At 39.2% G+C, this 18,590-nt stretch overlaps 1 protein-coding gene across 2 annotated transcripts in view; it reads right to left on the bottom strand.

The window, feature by feature from the left end:
• CAMSAP1 (calmodulin regulated spectrin associated protein 1) overlaps positions 1–17,771 on the bottom strand; it is a 41,579-nt gene extending 23,808 nt beyond the window's left edge. The window contains exons 1-5 of one of the 2 annotated variants that reach the window (XM_019540951.1): positions 17,594–17,771; positions 3,873–4,135; positions 3,494–3,655; positions 2,932–3,012; positions 1,889–1,921 (exon numbers count right to left, since the gene is read on the bottom strand). In XM_019540951.1, the coding sequence (XP_019396496.1) occupies positions 1,889–1,921; positions 2,932–3,012; positions 3,494–3,655; positions 3,873–4,135; positions 17,594–17,756 (702 nt within the window). In that variant the 5' untranslated portion in view covers positions 17,757–17,771. The remainder of the gene's footprint in view (positions 1–1,888; positions 1,922–2,931; positions 3,013–3,493; positions 3,656–3,872; positions 4,136–17,593) is intronic. The other variant, XM_019540952.1, reaches the window with a different exon arrangement.
• Positions 17,772–18,590: the final 819 nt, after the last annotated feature.

Genomic DNA, 18,590 nt, shown 5'->3' with positions numbered 1-18,590 from the left:
TCCTGTAATTTGCTCTAATATGCAGCTGTATTCTACTGAAAATACATAGATAATGCATTTATCTTTAAGAACTACTTGTTTTTACGAATATGTTCTAGAGGATACTAACACAATTTGTAAGGCAGGTCAGAAAAGTTGTCTGTCTCTACTTACACACACACAAGAATGGCACAGGCTGAGAAAAATTCTGTCCAACTGAACAAAAGTCATTCAGTAACAAAGCAGAATAAAAGAAATCAACCATTATATAGTTGATTTCAAATTATGCTTTCCAAATTTGCATATTTTATTTTAAACTAAAGATAAGTGGCTCTGTAAGAAAAAAATATGTCTGTTTATGAAGAGGCAAACATTTGCTACACTGTAGCAAATTTGCTGTTTGAATTTGCCATCTTAAATTTTGGGGTGTATGTTTTCATTAGGTGCAGATTGAGCTTCTCCCCCAGCCTGGATCACTCCTTACACATGTAATGTAATGTGATCATACTGTACCACACGAGCATATTCCACTGGTTCCAGCATGCAGTGTGATATGGCATGCATCAGATCAGGCTTTTACAGAAAGAAATAGTAAGATACACAACAATGATTATTCAAAGTCATGAACCAAATAAAATGCGTTATCATCCACTGTGCACTGAAAATGATTGCTGCAACAAAAGAATGAGCATCTATACTAAGGTGATCTGGTTAGTTTAAAAAAGTATTTACACATTTAGTAGAATTAAGCGGTTTAAAGATGAACTTCAAAGACTTCTCTTTAAACCTAAGATTATTAAAAAGGAAAAATATTTATACTCATTTTAAATGTAGTGCCAACCGAAGTTTAAATGAAATTTAAGCCAATCATTAGCCAATCCTGAGGATTACAGCTGTGGAGTTCCTGCTTCCTTTACTGGAATGAAAAAAAAGTTGCATTCACCAAAAAGGTTTAAGACCCATTCCATTTAAATCCCTATTTTTCAATTAATTTTTCTGCTAAACACCTGTCTTTTGTGTTTAAACTTCAGACTTTCAATCTACAGTGGAAAAGGGCTTTATAAATTTAAGATGCATTCATAAATTTGGGTTACGGGGCACCAAACTGTGCAGTCTACTAAAAAGGAAGGTACTTTCTAAATGCTGAACGATGAGTGATTTTGTTCTTAGCAAGAATAAGTGCCTTTAACAAGATTGGAGAACTCTGGCTGACACCGAACAACTACAGCAACAAAAGTGAGTGAGACAGAGGGGGAAAAAAAAAAAAAAAAAATCAGACGGCAGCACGGTCCAGGTTGGTAGTAAACCAGCACAATCAGTGAAGGCCACGGCCTGGGAATCAGACCTCAGTTCTACTGCTTGCCTGTCAGTGACTTTGGGCAACTCGCTTCCACTCTCCTCCTGTTTCTCCCTCCGCTCAGAGGCTGTCTTACTGGTTTAAACTGTAGGCCTCAAAAACTTCTGTTACGTAATCAGTTTTACAGGTAAGAGCCCGAGGAATTTATCAAATGGATTACTGCAAAAATGATCTAAAATACAGCTTGAAAGATGAACAGCCTATCAAATTTAAACTGACCAGCTTTTAATATCACCTTAGTGTTGTAATCAATTGCCTACAGAGGACAAAAACAGCACACACAGTCTTTCCAACCACCACGAACTGCCTGTAATCCTGCCTCTTCCCATCCCTCACTCTCCATTACAAGTTCTGAAGTGCTGTTGAGTGATTATGCTGTATGTACAGTATGTAAAGTTGTGTTACGGAGATTAAACTCGATGCCCAAAAACCATAAAGCAAAAAGGCTTTCAGCGTTCTTCTCTAAGCAGCGTTTTAATGGAAGCAAACACCAAAGAAGTTCAAAAGCCATGATTTTGTGAATGACAACTGGTGTAAAAGTAGTTCACTTACAGGTACTAATTTCCAATACCATTTGGAAGGAGACTGCTCAGGAAAGCAAGGAAAGGAATGTAGGAATAGGAAAGGAACATCAGCAGAACAAGTTATAAGCAATAATACTTGAATGCACTTAAGCAATAAACACTTTCATATATCAGAGGAAGTTTAACCAAAGATTGGTTTTAAAAGGTTACAATAATATTTAAAAAACCTTAAAACTTTCAAACGTGAGCCATATAGTTAACCATCCTCAACACCACACATTTATAAATGTATAACTGCTCACAAGTTCTTATAAATCATGTAGGTTATGCTGTACCTAAGGACATAAAAACCCACATTTCCTTTTTATGAAACTTAAATATTTGTGACAATTACACAGGTCGTGCGTCTTTGCTGAATTGTGCCAATTTGAAAGGTGAGCATTATGCATCTTTTTTAAAACACCTTTAAGCTGGAGCTTGCTCCTACCAGCATCAAATTAATTTATATTTGAGGAAAGTCTATTTTATGTTCTCCAGTAATGAAAGTGTCCTATATTTTTGCAACATCAGTGCATTGTGACATAAATTTGAGGGGGGTGAGGGGATAAGGGAGGGAAATGCATGCATAAATTACCATCTGAATGCTTAGAGCATGCTTATTAGAGTTGGATTAAACCCCTGGTATGTCCATTGTATCGTTAGCATATGCACAAGAAATCTGCCTGAAAGACTTCAAAATACAAGTTGTACATTCTGTTCTATTAAAACTGAATTCCCACCTATACAAAGCATTCAAAGTTTGAACAAGTTATTTCACTGTAAATCATAATTTAGTGGCAAGTCAAAAGGTACTACTGGGATGAAAAGTAAGAAAGGATAATGAAGATAACACAAAACAAACTACATACAAAGAATCTCACAAGAGTGAGTTTCACTGGCTAGAATACCTCCCCCCTCATTCATTTTATAAAGAGTAGCACTGAATGCATGTATATCCAAAACAATAGCAGGATTTCAGTTTTAATGGAAAATATCCAAAATACAGCAGTCAGGCAGTTAATAATCTTTTACCTTTTGGTGACCTGGGCTTTCCATTAATTGCTGTTTTAATTTGAACTCTTTCTCTGTTATTTCTCTCATTTTAAGGTTAACCTAAAATGGAAAAGATTAAAATATAGCTGCATTTCAATTTTCAGAATTTTTGCAACTGAATAAGCAATCCTTATTACCCACCATTCCAGATATAGAGAAGTGTCTTACAAAGTCCTAGATTTTCTAAGAAAAATCTTGAATCTGTTTTTCACTTATAAAAGGGGTAAATCATCAAAACTGACATAAAATTTTGTACTCCAATTAAATGCTGAGTTCCCCTGACATCCCACTGGAATGTATGGACATAGTTTTACAAAAACAAAAGCTACTATTTTAAAGAAATATTCTCCAATTAGTACTTCTATAATTACACAATTCCTTCCAAAATATGTACCAACATTTATTTGAAATAGCTACGTACTTGTTGATTCCTTAGCCAGAGGGAAAGGGAGAAGGGGAGAAAGCAATGATCAAGCCTTTTTACTTGATCAACAATTACTTTTAGAAGCAACTACCTGTCCATTCTAACTGTCAAAGTTACCTTATTAATCCAGAACACCATTGCATCCTCCAGATCATAGGGTAGTTCTTTTGAGGCACTGAATGTAGAAAACCGTTTGACACTAGCAACCACCTTTTCGATGCTGATCATTTCTACAGTGTATGCCATCATCAGAGCATCAATCATTGCCATATGAGAACCCTAAAAAAGCAAACACAAAATAGTCGCAGTGTTTCACATACCTCAGACTATCAACGTTTTAAATACTCTCTCTATTCACAATACGCTTCCAAGAAAAACTGCCGAGACAAGTGACCTAGAAGTGAAAGCTCTTTACTTCATTATCTATCCCCCCGCCCCCCCCAAGCCAAAACTAGCACGGTTTTATAAAAATAGGGGTGGATTTAATTAAGCTAACCATTTTGATTGGTGCAGAGCCAAGATCAGATTCAGACACAGGTGTATCATCACTCTCCATGACGTAAATCCCTTTCCGAGACAGAGCCTGAATCACTGACTGGTGTCCCTGCAGAGAAGCCACCTGATCCCCTTTCAGGATGAGGCTACAGACACGACAGTACAGCTCACTGGACAACAACAGCTTGATGACAGGTGGCTTAATATGTTCTTGCTCATACTGGTCTATGTAAAATGGGTCCTTCAGCTCTTCTGGGATATTATCTGAAACAAAAAGAAAGGGTTTCAATGTAGTGGAGTCAGCTGTAAGCGAAAACAAACCCTCATACTTCAAAGCAACACATGAAAGATAATATTATACATTAAAATTAGCTGGATGGCATAGGTCAGGCAATGCAACCAAAAAATTAAAGCATTAAATACAAAGCGTTTTACATCCAAATGGTTTTCAGTGACACCCAACAGTGTACGTTAGGTTCAAACAGCTATCCTCCCCTCCTTCTATATATCTAATACTTAATAAAAACAATACATTTCTAGCTGTCTTTCAAAGGGAGGTCAACACAGTGCTTCTGTGATGAAAGAAGCTCTCTGAAAATGTTACATAGATAGTGATTAGTACTGAAATGTTTACCCTTAAAAAGCTAAATAAAAAGCAACTGCAACCCATCTATTCAGAACATGTAGACTATGGGGGGCCGCATACAGCAGGTGCACAGAACACACTGCTTCAGTGTAAGATGATCAGTTAATTCAAGCAGCATCCACAAACAGATGCTTAGAATGAAATGTTTCCACTTTAAATTGTGTTAGAGCATGCTCCATTGTTTAGACCATTTGGCTGCACATTCACACATGAAAAAAAGAATCAAAACATTTATGCCTGGGTGTAAGTGTTACGAAGGGAAAAAGATGTCAAGTTGAAACAGGAACAGTTATCAAGAAAATGTGACATCTCTGAAAAAAACCTTTAGCTACTTTTAATATTGTTCATAAAATTGATTTGTCTCCATTTGGTACCGTATTTGCCTTGACTGTCTGGATAACGAAGACAGCTACTGCTCTTTCAGCATTTATATAAAAATATATGAAGAAACAGTATTCAATCTGGATTTCTAATAAATGATCCAATCAGCATGAAGCAACATGTCAGTTCTACATTTTATATTTTAGGGTCTTCAAAAATGTAAACATGGCATCCCAAGCATAACCACTTTCCCACTTCTCAAATCACAAATGTGGAAGATTTTGGCTTTGTCAGATCCATGGTTTTTTCCTCTCCTAAAACGGTCCACCTTTGCTACATACACGGAGAGACAAAGCGCCACTGACCAATATTCTGTCCATTTTGTCGATACAGGTCTACATTGTAGTACAGTATGCTTAAAATCATCGCTGCTATCTCAAGTCCTACTTATATCAAAACTTCTGCTACCAATGGTGACTTCGAGTGGTCATAAAATAGCTGAAAACAAGATAACAGTTCTAATTTATGCACAACCTCTGTGCCGTTACTGCGGTAATATAAAACCAATAATTTACATCATTACGTATTTCATTTTAGAGCATTTTACCTATAAATCTAATTACCAGATAGATGCTAATAGTCTTCCACAACCTGGCAGTAACAGTGATAGTCTCTGGCCCCTGTGTTGGTATCCAACTCAATACTTCTTGTAAAGTCCAGCATTTCATGATTTTTAAATGCAGATTTTATTTCCAGGTTATTTTACTTCCTCTAAAGACTTTCCCCATGTTCATTTTAACAATGCATTTTAAATACACCCACAAACACACTCTATTCATTGATAAAATTATTGTAATTTGTTACATGATTTTATTCATTCAGCTTTTCAATGTCTTTTAAACAACTAAATTGGCAAAAAAAGTCCTAACAGTAGCATGTATTCCTTTATAATAAGTTATAAGCTATTCTGAGACAATTTGTTCAGCGCGAATAACATACAACATTAAAAAAAAAAACAACCATTGAAGTATTTGTGCTATAAGCATACAACAGTTCAAACATAACTGCATTTCATACCCACTCCTGAAATAAAAATGTGGTAAACCAGTTCTTCTCAAACTGGTCCAGAGACCAAGTGGTCTCCAGAGAATTAAGCTCAAATAGTGTCAGCTCTTCTTGTTGCTAATACTGCCCTGATATTAGTTTAAAAATTTCCATGGTTTCCACAGGGACATTTCATGAAGAAAGGAAATAGTTAGGCTGTGCCATCAAGAATGGGTGGGAGGGAAACACCATGAAACTAAATTGTGAATTCATGATGTAAAAGAGTCCTTGCACTAACACACTGGCAGGTGATTTAATAGCATGACTCATGAAAAAGTGGAAAGTATAAATTTCCTTATCAGAGTTCTACTACAGATGGGTATTTAAGAAGTCAAAGACTAGATAATTCCCACGGTAAAAAGATTCCCATCCAGTTGCATTGCAGTGTTACTACAAGTCCTTTTGTTCCCCTTCCTCTTCCCAAATACTTCGATACGCATTTTTTCAGTGAGTACTCAAAGACAGCCAACTATATAGTAATATGTTTTTGATTCAAGCATCCATCTAACATTCACCCTTTAGTTCACAGTGGGCGCGTCTACGTGAGATGCCTTAATGCAGAGGACTGTTCTATTGAGCATTAGCAGGTCAGGGCAAAAACCATGCTAATGCATAGAAGAATCAGAATACACGCATTATCACAAAAAAAAAGTATTCACCTTTGCTACTGCGCATTAGCACAGCTATTGTGCCTTTATCTAGTACCTCACATTAGAGGTACTAAGTTTAATGAGCAGTAGCAAAGGCACATTAAAGAATGTGTAGATGCACCCAGTAGAAATGATTTTTATAATTCTATCAGAATTATGACCATTATTTCCCCTTATGTGAGGCTTAATATTCTGCTACATGGACCACACAAAGAGAGCAGAAGTGAAGGGACAGAGATAATGAAACCCCATCTGCACTATGAAAAATAATCTCTCTCAATATGCTTGCAGGTTAAACGCTTTATGAGAAGTTAATGGATGTAATCATTTAAATTATATTCAGCCCTGTCAATACTGATCAGGCTTCTGTTTTAATGCAACTAAGTTGTAAGTCAATTTAACAATGATTAACAGCTTCTGGAAAAAATCTTGCTGTATTTCCTACTTCTGGGGAAGGAAGAAAACACCAAAACCTACAACAGGTTACATGATTTAACCACTGTGATGCATTACAAACATCAATCCCTTTAACATTTACTAAAATGATTCATGGATGCGAACAACATGATTTAATTCACCCAGTTCCTCCTGAGTTTAGTTCCTTTTCCAGTGCCTGCAACCATTTAAAGAATCAGCTAAAAGAAAATCTAAAAATACTATTTTATTTCTATTGCAACAGCACCTGCAGACCTCATCTAGGCTGGGGTCCTTGTTGTGTCAAACAGCGCCTCAAATGATTCAAGAGCAAAAATTCAGTTCAGCTGCTGACGGTGCATATGCGTATGCATCAGGTGTCATCATTTTCATATGCAGCCCATCAGAAAAAGGTTCTACATTTTTAATTTTCAACATGGCAAGAGAAGAGATGAAGGTCACCAAGACTAAAATGCAACTAAATCCACAAAGAATGATAAAGCGCTCCAGATTAAGTATAGTAACTGAAACTACTTTTTATTTCTCTTTCAAATTCACCAGCTTTCAATTTCAGTCAGCATCACCACCTGAATGACGAGTTTACAGCTTCGGAAATTTAGGAGGCACCAAATGCGATTTTAAAAGCAAATATGAGAACAGACTGGACACTTCTGTTTCTAAATCTATATTTATCCAGCTCCAGTAAAGAGTATGAACATGACCCACATCTAAGTCCAACCACAAGAGCTACTGCCTGACAAAAAGGCACTGTTCAGCACTGTTCTGCCACTCCCTCGGGACTTTCATTTGGTGTCCAGTATTCAACGGCAAAGGAAGCCAAACAAACTGAACAGAGGAAGAAGCAAAAACAGAGAAGTCATCAAAAATCCTGACAAATATTATGGTGGTGACACAACAACTGCATGTACATATACAGAAGCATTAAAATTACTAGAGCAGCGGTTCCCAAACTCTGACAGATTCCGCATCACAACAATACAACCTTAAGTACCACCAGCAAATTTTTCAGTTCAGCCTTCAGTACCACCAGCAAATTTTTGTCATATAAAGTAATTATAATAAATCTGTTAATGCACACCACTGACAGGTCGTCTGCGTACCACCAGCGGTACCTATACCACAGATTGGGAACTGCTGTACTAGAGAAAAAGAAAAGCATGGTCTCCAACCCAAGGAGTTCACAAATCTACCAAGATTAGCTAGACGAGGGCTGTCCAGCTGGTGGCTTGCAGGGTGCATACAGCCTGTAAAGGGCTAACATGAAGCCCCTGGGCTCCTGCCCAGCTGCCACTTCCTTTAGTACTTCTGATGCAGTGGCAACTGGGGATCTCTCAGCTTCCCCTCCCTCTACAGCTTCTACCACCTGCCCTCACTCCTGTGGGCAGGGCAGCATAGTGGAGGGGGCTGGGATGCCTGTACTGTGCTGGACTACCCATGTTGCGTGCATGGCAGGATGGATCTGGGGTGCCCAGGCTGTACACAGAGGCAGGAGGGAGCCATCTCGGTGGCATGTGCAGCAAGGAAGCTGGTGTGCCCATGCTGCACACAGTGGGGGAAGCCAGGTTGCCTGCACTGAGTTAGCAGGTGTCATATAACAACTACTGTAGTTATTTATTCTGACTTCCACAGGCCACAGGACTTCCTTGCACTAATTCCTGATTGAAGAAATCATGCTATAGTTCAAACAAGATTGGATGTTATTCTAAATATTCAATGATGGAGAATCCTTGCTAAATGGTTCCAATGCTGGATTACATTCACCATAAAAAAAATGTCCACCAGATTTCTAATTTAAGTTTCCAGCTATTAGATCTTAAAATGTCTTTGTCTTCTAGATTACCTGGCCATCTATGATCAAAAGTTCAGTCCTGATGTGGCACTTTGCAGACTTGTCACCCCTTGTAACGGAGGGCAACAGTGTACTGAGGACTTGGGGAAAAAAAAAAGGCTGATTATCATATAAGTTTGGGACAACGCCTGCTGGCTGGGATGAAAAGCATCTACCCGAGCACAGCCTCTACCACACAGGTGTGGCTCCCTGCAAGTTCCAACAACTTATCATAAAAGAGTCATGTACTCTATTTGATTGTAACAATGTCAATTTTATATTTGAAGAATACAAGGTACATTCTTTAACTTTGGGGTCTGCATTTCTTCCCTACCTATATATGAATCAGCTTTTCTTTTCAATCAAATTATGATGGTGCATCTTTGCTAGGATGACTGTCAGATTCTCTTGCTGCTTTTCCTTCCCCATTCCTCTCCCCTTATGTTACTTTGGACTCCTTTCCTTTATATTGCCTTCTCTCCTCCCTACATCATCTTCTTTCTCTCTCCTTTCAGAACACACACACTCAGTATCCACTGCTTCTCTTCTATGATAACCATCTCTCACATTCCCCATCACATATTCTCCCCCGCCCACTACTTCAGAGAATCTTGATGAAATAAAAAGCAGAACTCGATGCTCCCTTTAAAATACCTTCTTGCAGCCCGGATGCTTGCCTCTTTGGCCCTTGAAAAAAATGCTTTAAAAAACCCTCAAAAAGCACAGCAGCAATATCTGAGCCACTCAGCCTTCTACTTCCTCCCTCTCCTCAAGAAACAGGTTGGTTGCTTTTTGTCACCCCAATGTCAGTACACTGCAAAGCAAATTTCTCATTGCCTTGGGTAAAGTATGACTACAAGCCCTAAGTATTATGTATTAGCCAAGTTATGTAAAACAGGCTTTTACACAAAGAAGTATTTAGCAAGATTATCTTATATAAGGTCTGCTTGAGAAGCTGGACAGTACAGAAAAGCCTATTCTGAAATGAATACTACCTTCGGTTAAGAGACAAAGAATAGTGAAATAGTTTCAAAATTGCATGCAACCAAAAATCATGAATGGGTTTGGACTGTCTAGTCAGAATTAACCTCTCGGAAAAGGCAGTTTGGGGAGTTACACGAAGTTCACATGCTGACAGTAATTAACAGCTGCGAGTAAAGTTTGTGAATCCTCAAGAACATTAAAATTAGGATTCAGTTCTGCAACTTGTCCGGTGGGGAAACTCCCACTGACTTCAACAGGAATGAACCCACAGGACTCAACAGCAATATGTCTTAGTCAGCTACATTCACGCCCCCCCCCCGTCTATACTCACTATGCATCTCTCCATAATGCCACTCTAAGATTTTTAGTCTGATATTTAGGAAAAAAGTTAAAAGCTAACAGACAGCCTGCCCCAATCTAAAGTGGGCAGCAGGGTAAGCAGTTGATACAAAAATATTGCTGTATGTTAGTCTAAACAATTAGCACATGGGTAAAGGTAGGAAAAATTCAATATGCAGGTCAACACTAGAAATCATGGTATACTTATTGCTCTTCTCTAATCTTTCCAGATTCGTTCTACAAATATGTTTGTCCAAATTGGTTTTCTTGAGGCTTATTTTTTTAAAATGTAATAGGTATCAATAACTCAGAAGAAAGGTGGGAAAATATCCTATTAATAAGGCCAGGAATTACAATGCTGAAACATTATGAACTATCACAGTTTTAAGAAATAAACAGGAGCATACTACACTAAGCGCCATTAATTCCAAAGAGACTTGAGGGCGCTCCCATTGAAGTCAGTGGGATTTTTAGGGCTAATTTCAGTAGGAAGCAGACAGAAGACACAGCGACGCTCTTAAGTTTTCTACCATTTTACAGGATTTGTTTGGCAACTGCGATTGTTAAGACCGCATTATGACTGCTACAGTGACATTTGTAACACAGAGTTCTCCAGTTCGGCTCAAACCAAAAAAAACCCCTCAGTTCTGCACTGCCTATTTCTGAGGACTGAAAATTGTCATAACTCTGAATGCTCGATATTTGTAACACTATGAAGTAGTGTTTACTGTAGACTGACTTCATACTGTTCTTATAAGTTTTATTCAACTATCTCCATATGAGGGGGGACCTGTAACAGCTAAGGTGATTCAAAAAGACAGAAGAGAGGGAAGGAGTAGGACAAAAAATGTGATTCAGAAAGGATTCTATAAAGTTTACAGATATAAGTTTAGGAAGGCTTGCATACTTTCCTTGCTTCACTACTGCATGTAATGTATTAGGTCCCAATCTTGTGGCAACAAAAGCCTTACTGAAACACAAAACTATCACAGAATTTAGGTTGTTCCTTAGACTTGCTGGCTACCTCATCCAGAAAATATCACTTTTAGGGTAGAAGCCATGCTGAGAGATAGTCTATCAAATCTTTCACATCTCTATTGCCAATTAATTTCATACAGACTACGCAGACCAATACAGCCAGAGTACTTTGTCTCTCACCCCATCCCCTCAAAATATTTAGATTTGAAAGTCTTTGTGCCCTCCAAAAGGTGGGTCAAGGCTAACAGGCAGAATTGATCAACTAATCAATGTAGTTAGCCAGCTGGTACAGTAATAAGTGACACACAGATGAAGAATTCTAGAATTTAAGACACTTTCTAAACCATTCCTCTGCCCATCAGCAGCAATTTTCATATGTCATACACATTTACCAAAACTCCCCACTGCAATGCTCTTCCTGAAAAAGGCTGCTTCAGTGCTTGTTAACATTATCTCTAAACACAGTATTCAAGCACAGCACGAGCACCTACACAGTTTGGTTCACCCTTTCCAAGTATGCCTTTACACACATGATCTTTTTTAATGCTGAAAGCTATTTGGACTTCTCTGAAAAGCATAAACATTAAATCCAAGCTACAGCTATAAAACTCTAAGCTACAGCTATAAAAATTCTTGCTTGAACTCATGCTCATAACAAACCTGTATCAATGCAAAACTAAAATCAATATTTAGTAGTCTTTTGTTTAAAAGAAAGTCTATATGCTATCACAGTAAGTCCACAAGGAAACTATCACTTCTCAAGAAGGAAGTATAAGATCTTGCAGAAAATCTTTTGGTTTGGATGCTAAAGCTATTCAGTAAATCCTCCAAATATTTTGGTGATGAAGTTTCTTCAGCATTAGCTTCACAACTACTGTTTGTAGTTAAGTAGAGGTGTTCAGAAAACTTTTATCTTCAAAATTTTCCACAATATTTCCTTCAAAAGGTTTGCAGAGTGGTTACGTGCAATCTCAGCAAGTAAATCTGAGGACAGCTAAGGAATCTCAGCGTTATCTGGCATGCTCTACGTTTTCTGTCATAGGCACTATTTTGTCTAACAATGCACTACGCTACATTAAAACTAAGGGGTGACTGGATCTCCTTCACACAATGATTTTATGCAAATCTCATAAAATGCTCCCTGCCTGCAAAACTGTATTGACCAACTGCTAAACAATCCCCAATCCTACCTACAAGGAAAATGTCCCTGTCCTTGGTATTTCCTATGCTTGTGCCAGATAAATGGAGAGATAAAATGAGATAATGCTCTATTTTAACATTCAAGTCTGAGCAGCACAGAATCTTAAGTGCTCTTGTTTCAATGTCTATCAGTGATCCCTCACCTATTTTCATACAAGAGGAAACACTTCAAATTACATTGGTATAATTCCTGATGAGAAAAGTAGTTTATTCCAGTCCCTTACTTGTTAGGCAATGCTGTTTTCTCCAAAACTGAGCATTACTAAAGTGCAAATAAATTTTAATATGACTTAAGCTACTCAAGTACTTTTAAAAAAAACTTTGAATTCAACAGCAGTCTGATATTAAAATCTTCCAAGACTCTTCCCTCCACCCAGCTGGAGATAAAAAAAAAAAAAAAGTATTTCTTTACCATTTCACATACAAAAAAATCAGTGCCAGGGTGGTTACCTGGATACCAGCTAAAAATGCAGCAGTTTGAACCGTCTGACTTGTTATCTGAAGTACAGAAGTAGATGCCAGCAAAATGTTGTTTGAGCTGTGGCAGCATAAAAAAACCCGACTGTGCAGAAACAAAAAATCAGAGCAAAACTCTATCTGAACTAACATTCTTAATTAATTCGTTTGCAGAGAATCATTCAAGTAGATGCTGTATTTATATGCTTTCAGGTATGTTAAAATGTGACAGAAAATGAATTATATACTCTCTAATTAAGGCTTTGTCCACCTAATGGTCTGAAACCATTTCAGCTTGGCTTCCAGACCAACTAGAGATGTTCTAATTCTAATAATCACGTTACAGATACTTGCTTTTTGTATCCTATATTAGTGTATGAGAGGAAAAAACTGCCTGTAGTCAGGGGGCAACAATTGTTACCAATTGTTTCAAGTGAGGTGGATAGGACAATCATCTAATCCTATTGTCAAACCAAAATACAAATTAAAAATTGCAGCATTTGTTGCTCAAACTAAAAACCTGAACTCCACAAGTGTTGGCAGACGTAGAATAAATAAAATAATTATCATGGAATTCCTCTCTCCCAAAGGAAGAAAAGAGAACACATCTGAAATCTAATGATCTAGTGGATGTGGCATGGGCTGCGAAGCAGAAAGTTCATTCCATTGACTAGTAGCAACACTTTCCTCTATGTAACAATTAATATGTTTTACATAGGTATCACAACTGCCCTACAGACAGGAAAACAAAGGCTTGCCAGTGACCCTCACCAAGACACAGAACAGCAGGCAACTTTCAAAACCAAGTTAAGAATCCAGATCTAACTCCCAGCTTTAGGCACAATCCACTCAACTGTAATATGTGCAGCCAAGTCCCTTAATTGCTCTGCTCCCCCACCTGACAGAGGCGACAGTATTTGCTTTAGCCCAGGTACTTAAAGACATGCTTGTTCAGGGCAAGTGTAAACTTTCACAGATGAGACCCTTTTTACTTTTCTGCATTCTTAACTTCTGCTTAAAGAATTAAGAATCTGAATCTCAACGGCAATTAAAACAATTTTCCAAAATGTAAACTGGTGGGGTATTTTCTTCCTAAATCTGCAGAAAGCTGAAACGTCTCTGTGACTGCTCACTGCTTCTCCAAGAGGCAAGAGAATGAAAACTGACCAGTTTTGTCAGTTTTACTGTCATTCAGAGCCCTAAAGGGAAAACCGAGAGATCAGATCCATTTTTTCCTACTATTGGGCAAAGCAACAGCTGTGACTTTTCCATATGTGGTCCTCTTATTATTACTATTTGGAAACAGCTCACATTCTACTACCCTGGAACAGCAGTACTCTTGTCAGTCATCTGTCAGCTTCCACTAAAACCTCTAACTGCTCATAAAGGTTTCAGGTAAGATTTTCAGAAGGGCCTAAATAACTAAGAAACTTGAATCCCACTAAGAGTCGACAAAATATGTTCTCCTAGGCTCTGAAAGCATGATTTTCAAAATGCTTCTCACCAGAACCCTTTCCTGCTTAAATTGCATGGTTTATTGATTAAAAAGGGACTCAAACCAAATAAACTCCATCCCAGATTCAGTGCATTATGCCTAGACAAGATTTCCTTTAGGGTTGCTGAAAGAAGACTTCTCATTGTTCATTCTTGTCAACAGTGTACTCCATTCAAGTGCAAGGCCCTGGGCCTGAAAAATCTATTCACTTACCCAAACTCAAGGTAGACAACACTCAGTAACTACAAAAACAGCCTGTACTAAGCTTTCCACACCTCATTAAAGTTTCTTAGCTTGTTTCTCAGAGACCCAAAAGCCTCTAAAAGCACCCTGGGCACTAACAGGGCAAAGGCTGCTATAGAGCAGAGGTTCCCAACCTGTGAGCCATGGCCTAAGTACTGGGCTGCAAAGGGTCGGCTGCCAGATGGGAAGTCTGGGAGGGACTGGCATATTGCAGACCGGCAGCTAAACCTTTTTTATACCAACCCTTTTTTATACTGGGTATAAAAAAGGGTTGGCTGCCGGTCCGCAGTATGCCGATTACTTCTGTCCGGTCTGCAGTATGCTGGTCTGCAGTTTGCCAGTCGGGATCTAAAAAGGTTGGAAACCACTGCTCTAAAGGACTTGAAAATGAAGGCTCCTTGTCAGTTTTACCAAACAGGTACCTGCAATGGTAGAACAAGTCACCAAACAGAAAGTGAGCTCAGGGAGTCCTTATGAACTCAAGCACTTTAGGCACTTAAATGATATGCAAATGACCAGCTGGGTTTGTTTTTTTTACAGTACAAGTAACAGACATAAAATGGGAACCAGCTTTGTACTATAAAGTTAAAAAACACAGGTGTCCAATGACTAAGTCCATAGGAAGAGTACACAGTAGTTTATCTGAAGCACCATGCCCACTCCCTGACTTCTTGCAGAGGGAAGGAAAAATGGGTAAACATTTCCCTCCACCGTACCATTCCATGCTCTATTGCCAAATTTCTGCTGGGCAGTTATTACAGGATCCAGCTGAGGATATGTACTATCAGAGAGCAGAGCTAGCAAGGCAGCAACCATACACACAAGTCAAACTCCTACCTCTACAGAAAGGAAGGTTTCCTCCTTATCCATCATTTCAGATGCAGGGTATTGGTGGAAGGGAATTTGGCTGCCCAAACTCTCCCCTCCAGGACAGTGGACAGAGCTAAGTAAACTCAAGGAGAAGTGCATCTTTAAGTCATCCATCCCTTTTCCCAGGAAGGATTTCAATGCCTAAGCAAATTATCTGTCATGGCCAACTTCTTTCATGAAATGAAAATAAACTACTATTTTTGGTAAACACAGAAAGCTTAGCTAAATGAGAAACAATTTAAGCACATACCATACAATACCTCAGGATTTAATCAGAATTAACATGGGCACAATCACTACTGGAGTCCTAGTTAAGTTCTTAGTCCTCCCCTATTCCTAGTCCTATTGTACCCAATCATCAGTAACAATGAGAGACACTGGGAATATAATGCTCCTGCTGGCATTTAATTCTGTTATTTACATGTGAGCCAAGCCATCCAAAACAACACAGTGCAAAGACTGCCTGCTACAACAGGAGACTTCACTACACAACATATCCCAACATTCCTATCATCAGTAAAGCTATATTAATGTTAACCAATAATAAACAGTAATAATAATGGTATTTTTACTAAGTTTTAGGCCAGTTAACACTGTTATTCAAGTTAGCTCTCCCAACTATGCATACAACAGATCTGTCCAACTGATGAAGGGTACAAGCATGCCAGCAGATCCCTGAGCTTATGAGGAACCTCACTGAGGTCAATGTAAAAGCAAAGGCAGGACAATCACTTCTTCTACCCAAATTCTGGTGCAGAATTAGAGCCCTCTTTTGAAGCAAACCCAAAATATAAATAAGGAACCTACACAACTTACAAATCACACTTTATTTCCACTCGCTAAAAAGGCCCTAATTAAGTATTATAAACTATTCTAGCTGCTGAAATGTATTCATACAGGAAAACACGCATTTATTCTTCATGACTATCCAGTTATCAGTGACAGCAATAGTCAACATTTATATTATGTTAACTCCCCAGAGTCCTTTTTTTTTTTTTTTTATACAAAGCCTCACCCTGCTGTTACTCTGCCCTTTATACCTCACATAAATGAAATACCTTACCTTTACACCTAGGATAAGAAGGAAAAATTACATTCAGGTTACAACACCGAAAGTCCTCTTTCTACTTTTTGTGGGTACTATCCACAGACAGATAAGAGAAATTACTGGCAGTACCGGATATACTTATTAAATATCCCAGCTGAAACAGTCTAAAATATTTATCTGCAGGAATGGATTGCTCTGCTCAGCCCTGTCACAAAGTAAGCTAGTGTTAATCCACTAAGCATATTAGAATTTGGCAAATTAGAGTTAGATTAACAGGGTTATCTAATTTTCCAAAACAGAAGCATATTTTTATTGCACTTTATTGGTTAAACAGAAATAAGTATTCAATCATGTTGAATATGTAGTCTAGCTATAGACACTCAAAAGGCAGCAGGCAACAATAACTGAAAAGACTGATCCACTGCAATGTAAAAATAAATAAATAAATAAAATGCAGATGCCTGTGAACACACTGCAAAAGTGCCTCAATATTCTCCTCCCCCATCAAAAAAACCCTCTTTGTATGGTAATGCTTCCTGACAAAAGACAGTTTACAAAAGAACCTCTTTCTCTTATATCCTACCTCCACTTCTGTATTTTAGCATACAGATAAAGACAGCTATAATTCATTAATAGATTTCCTTACTTTGAAAAATAAACTGTAGGCTATTACTACCAAGCTCACAAACCACAGTATTTTTATTTTAAATTCAAACTAATGTGATAGACCAGAAGCTAGCACATCAGAAACCTGCCAAGATGACTAGACAAGGAATCACAGAGGCCTACACAGGCCCCAGGTTTTCAAGTGGCAACACAACAGATGTGTGGGGCAGAATCTTCTTCACTAAATACATCACAATACTATATCTTTAGAAGTACGCATCAGTCACAATTATCATCTGTGTTGTTCACAATGAGGTTCCCTCTCACACCTATTTATTCAGATTCTTTGCTTTATTCCTGTCAAAAACACTAGGAAGCACCAGACTCTGACCAGGGAACAGGTTTGACACATTACTTCTATTTAAAACAAAGCCTAATTTAATTACATCTGGGATAGCAGGGGAGACAGAAAAGGCAAGAATAGAAACAAGAACAATTGCCGGCAGAAAAGGATCTTACCTATTCCATAGGCTTTAGCACAGATCCACTGTAGATTAGCAGCTATTTTGGCTCTGGAGGAATCATAGAGCTCCAAAGGGACAATCTCCACGGCACTATCTGTCAGGGCATCCATTTTTCTGCGGGTGCTCTCTCCACCGGCACAAACCTCCACGTCCACCATCTGAAACAACACACAAAAGATAGCAGGCCCTGCCACGCACAGGCGATGACAGCTCCCCCTCCCCTCACACCTTCTCAAAAATAAATACAATAAACGGCATCATCCCAGGAAGACCAGCGGCCTGCAGAGCTCCCGCGCCTCAGGGGCGCATCTGCCAGCACAGCCTGCCCAGACCGTGCCGGGAAAAGCCTCGGAGGCCTGCCGCGCTCTGCTGCAACACCGGCCGGCAGCGTGCTTGCAGTGTCGATCCCCACCTCCCCCCAGTCTTTAACCCCCCGATTTCGCGTGAAGGCTAACTGCACCAGCCCTGGGGGCAGGAAATAAATAAACGAGGGGAGATGGGGGGGGGGGGCAATCCCTCCCTGGGAACAGAGCCATACCCTTCTGGCTGCAAGCCCAAACAATGTGAGCAGGTACCAAGGGGCTGCGCCCACCTCCTACTGGGCAGGGGGCTAGGCATACTCCCAGATCCCCTCAAGACCCTGCTTTTCTTCCCTTTAAGATCCCCCCATTCCCCCCAGATCCCCTTGAGGCTCCCCCATTCACTCTCAAGGACCCCCCCAGATCCTCTCAGGACCCCCATTCCCCTCCCAGATCCCTTCAAGATCCCCCATTCACCCCAAGATCCATTCAAGACCCCCCCATTGCCATATGAGATCCATTCAAACCCCCCCATTTACCCTCAAGACCCGAGATCCCCTCAAGGCACCCCCATTCCCACCTGAGACCCCTTCAAGATCCCCCAGATCCCAAGATCCCCCCGAGATCTGCTGAAGACCCCTCATTCTCCCCCAGGTCCCTTCAAGATTCCCCCCAATCGCCCTACCAGATCCC

The sequence above is a fragment of the Crocodylus porosus genome, unplaced genomic scaffold (genome assembly GCF_001723895.1).
Source record: "Crocodylus porosus isolate Cpor-Errol unplaced genomic scaffold, CroPor_comp1, whole genome shotgun sequence".
NCBI lineage: Eukaryota > Metazoa > Chordata > Crocodylia > Crocodylidae > Crocodylus > Crocodylus porosus.
This window is presented reverse-complemented; position numbering and strand designations above follow the sequence as displayed.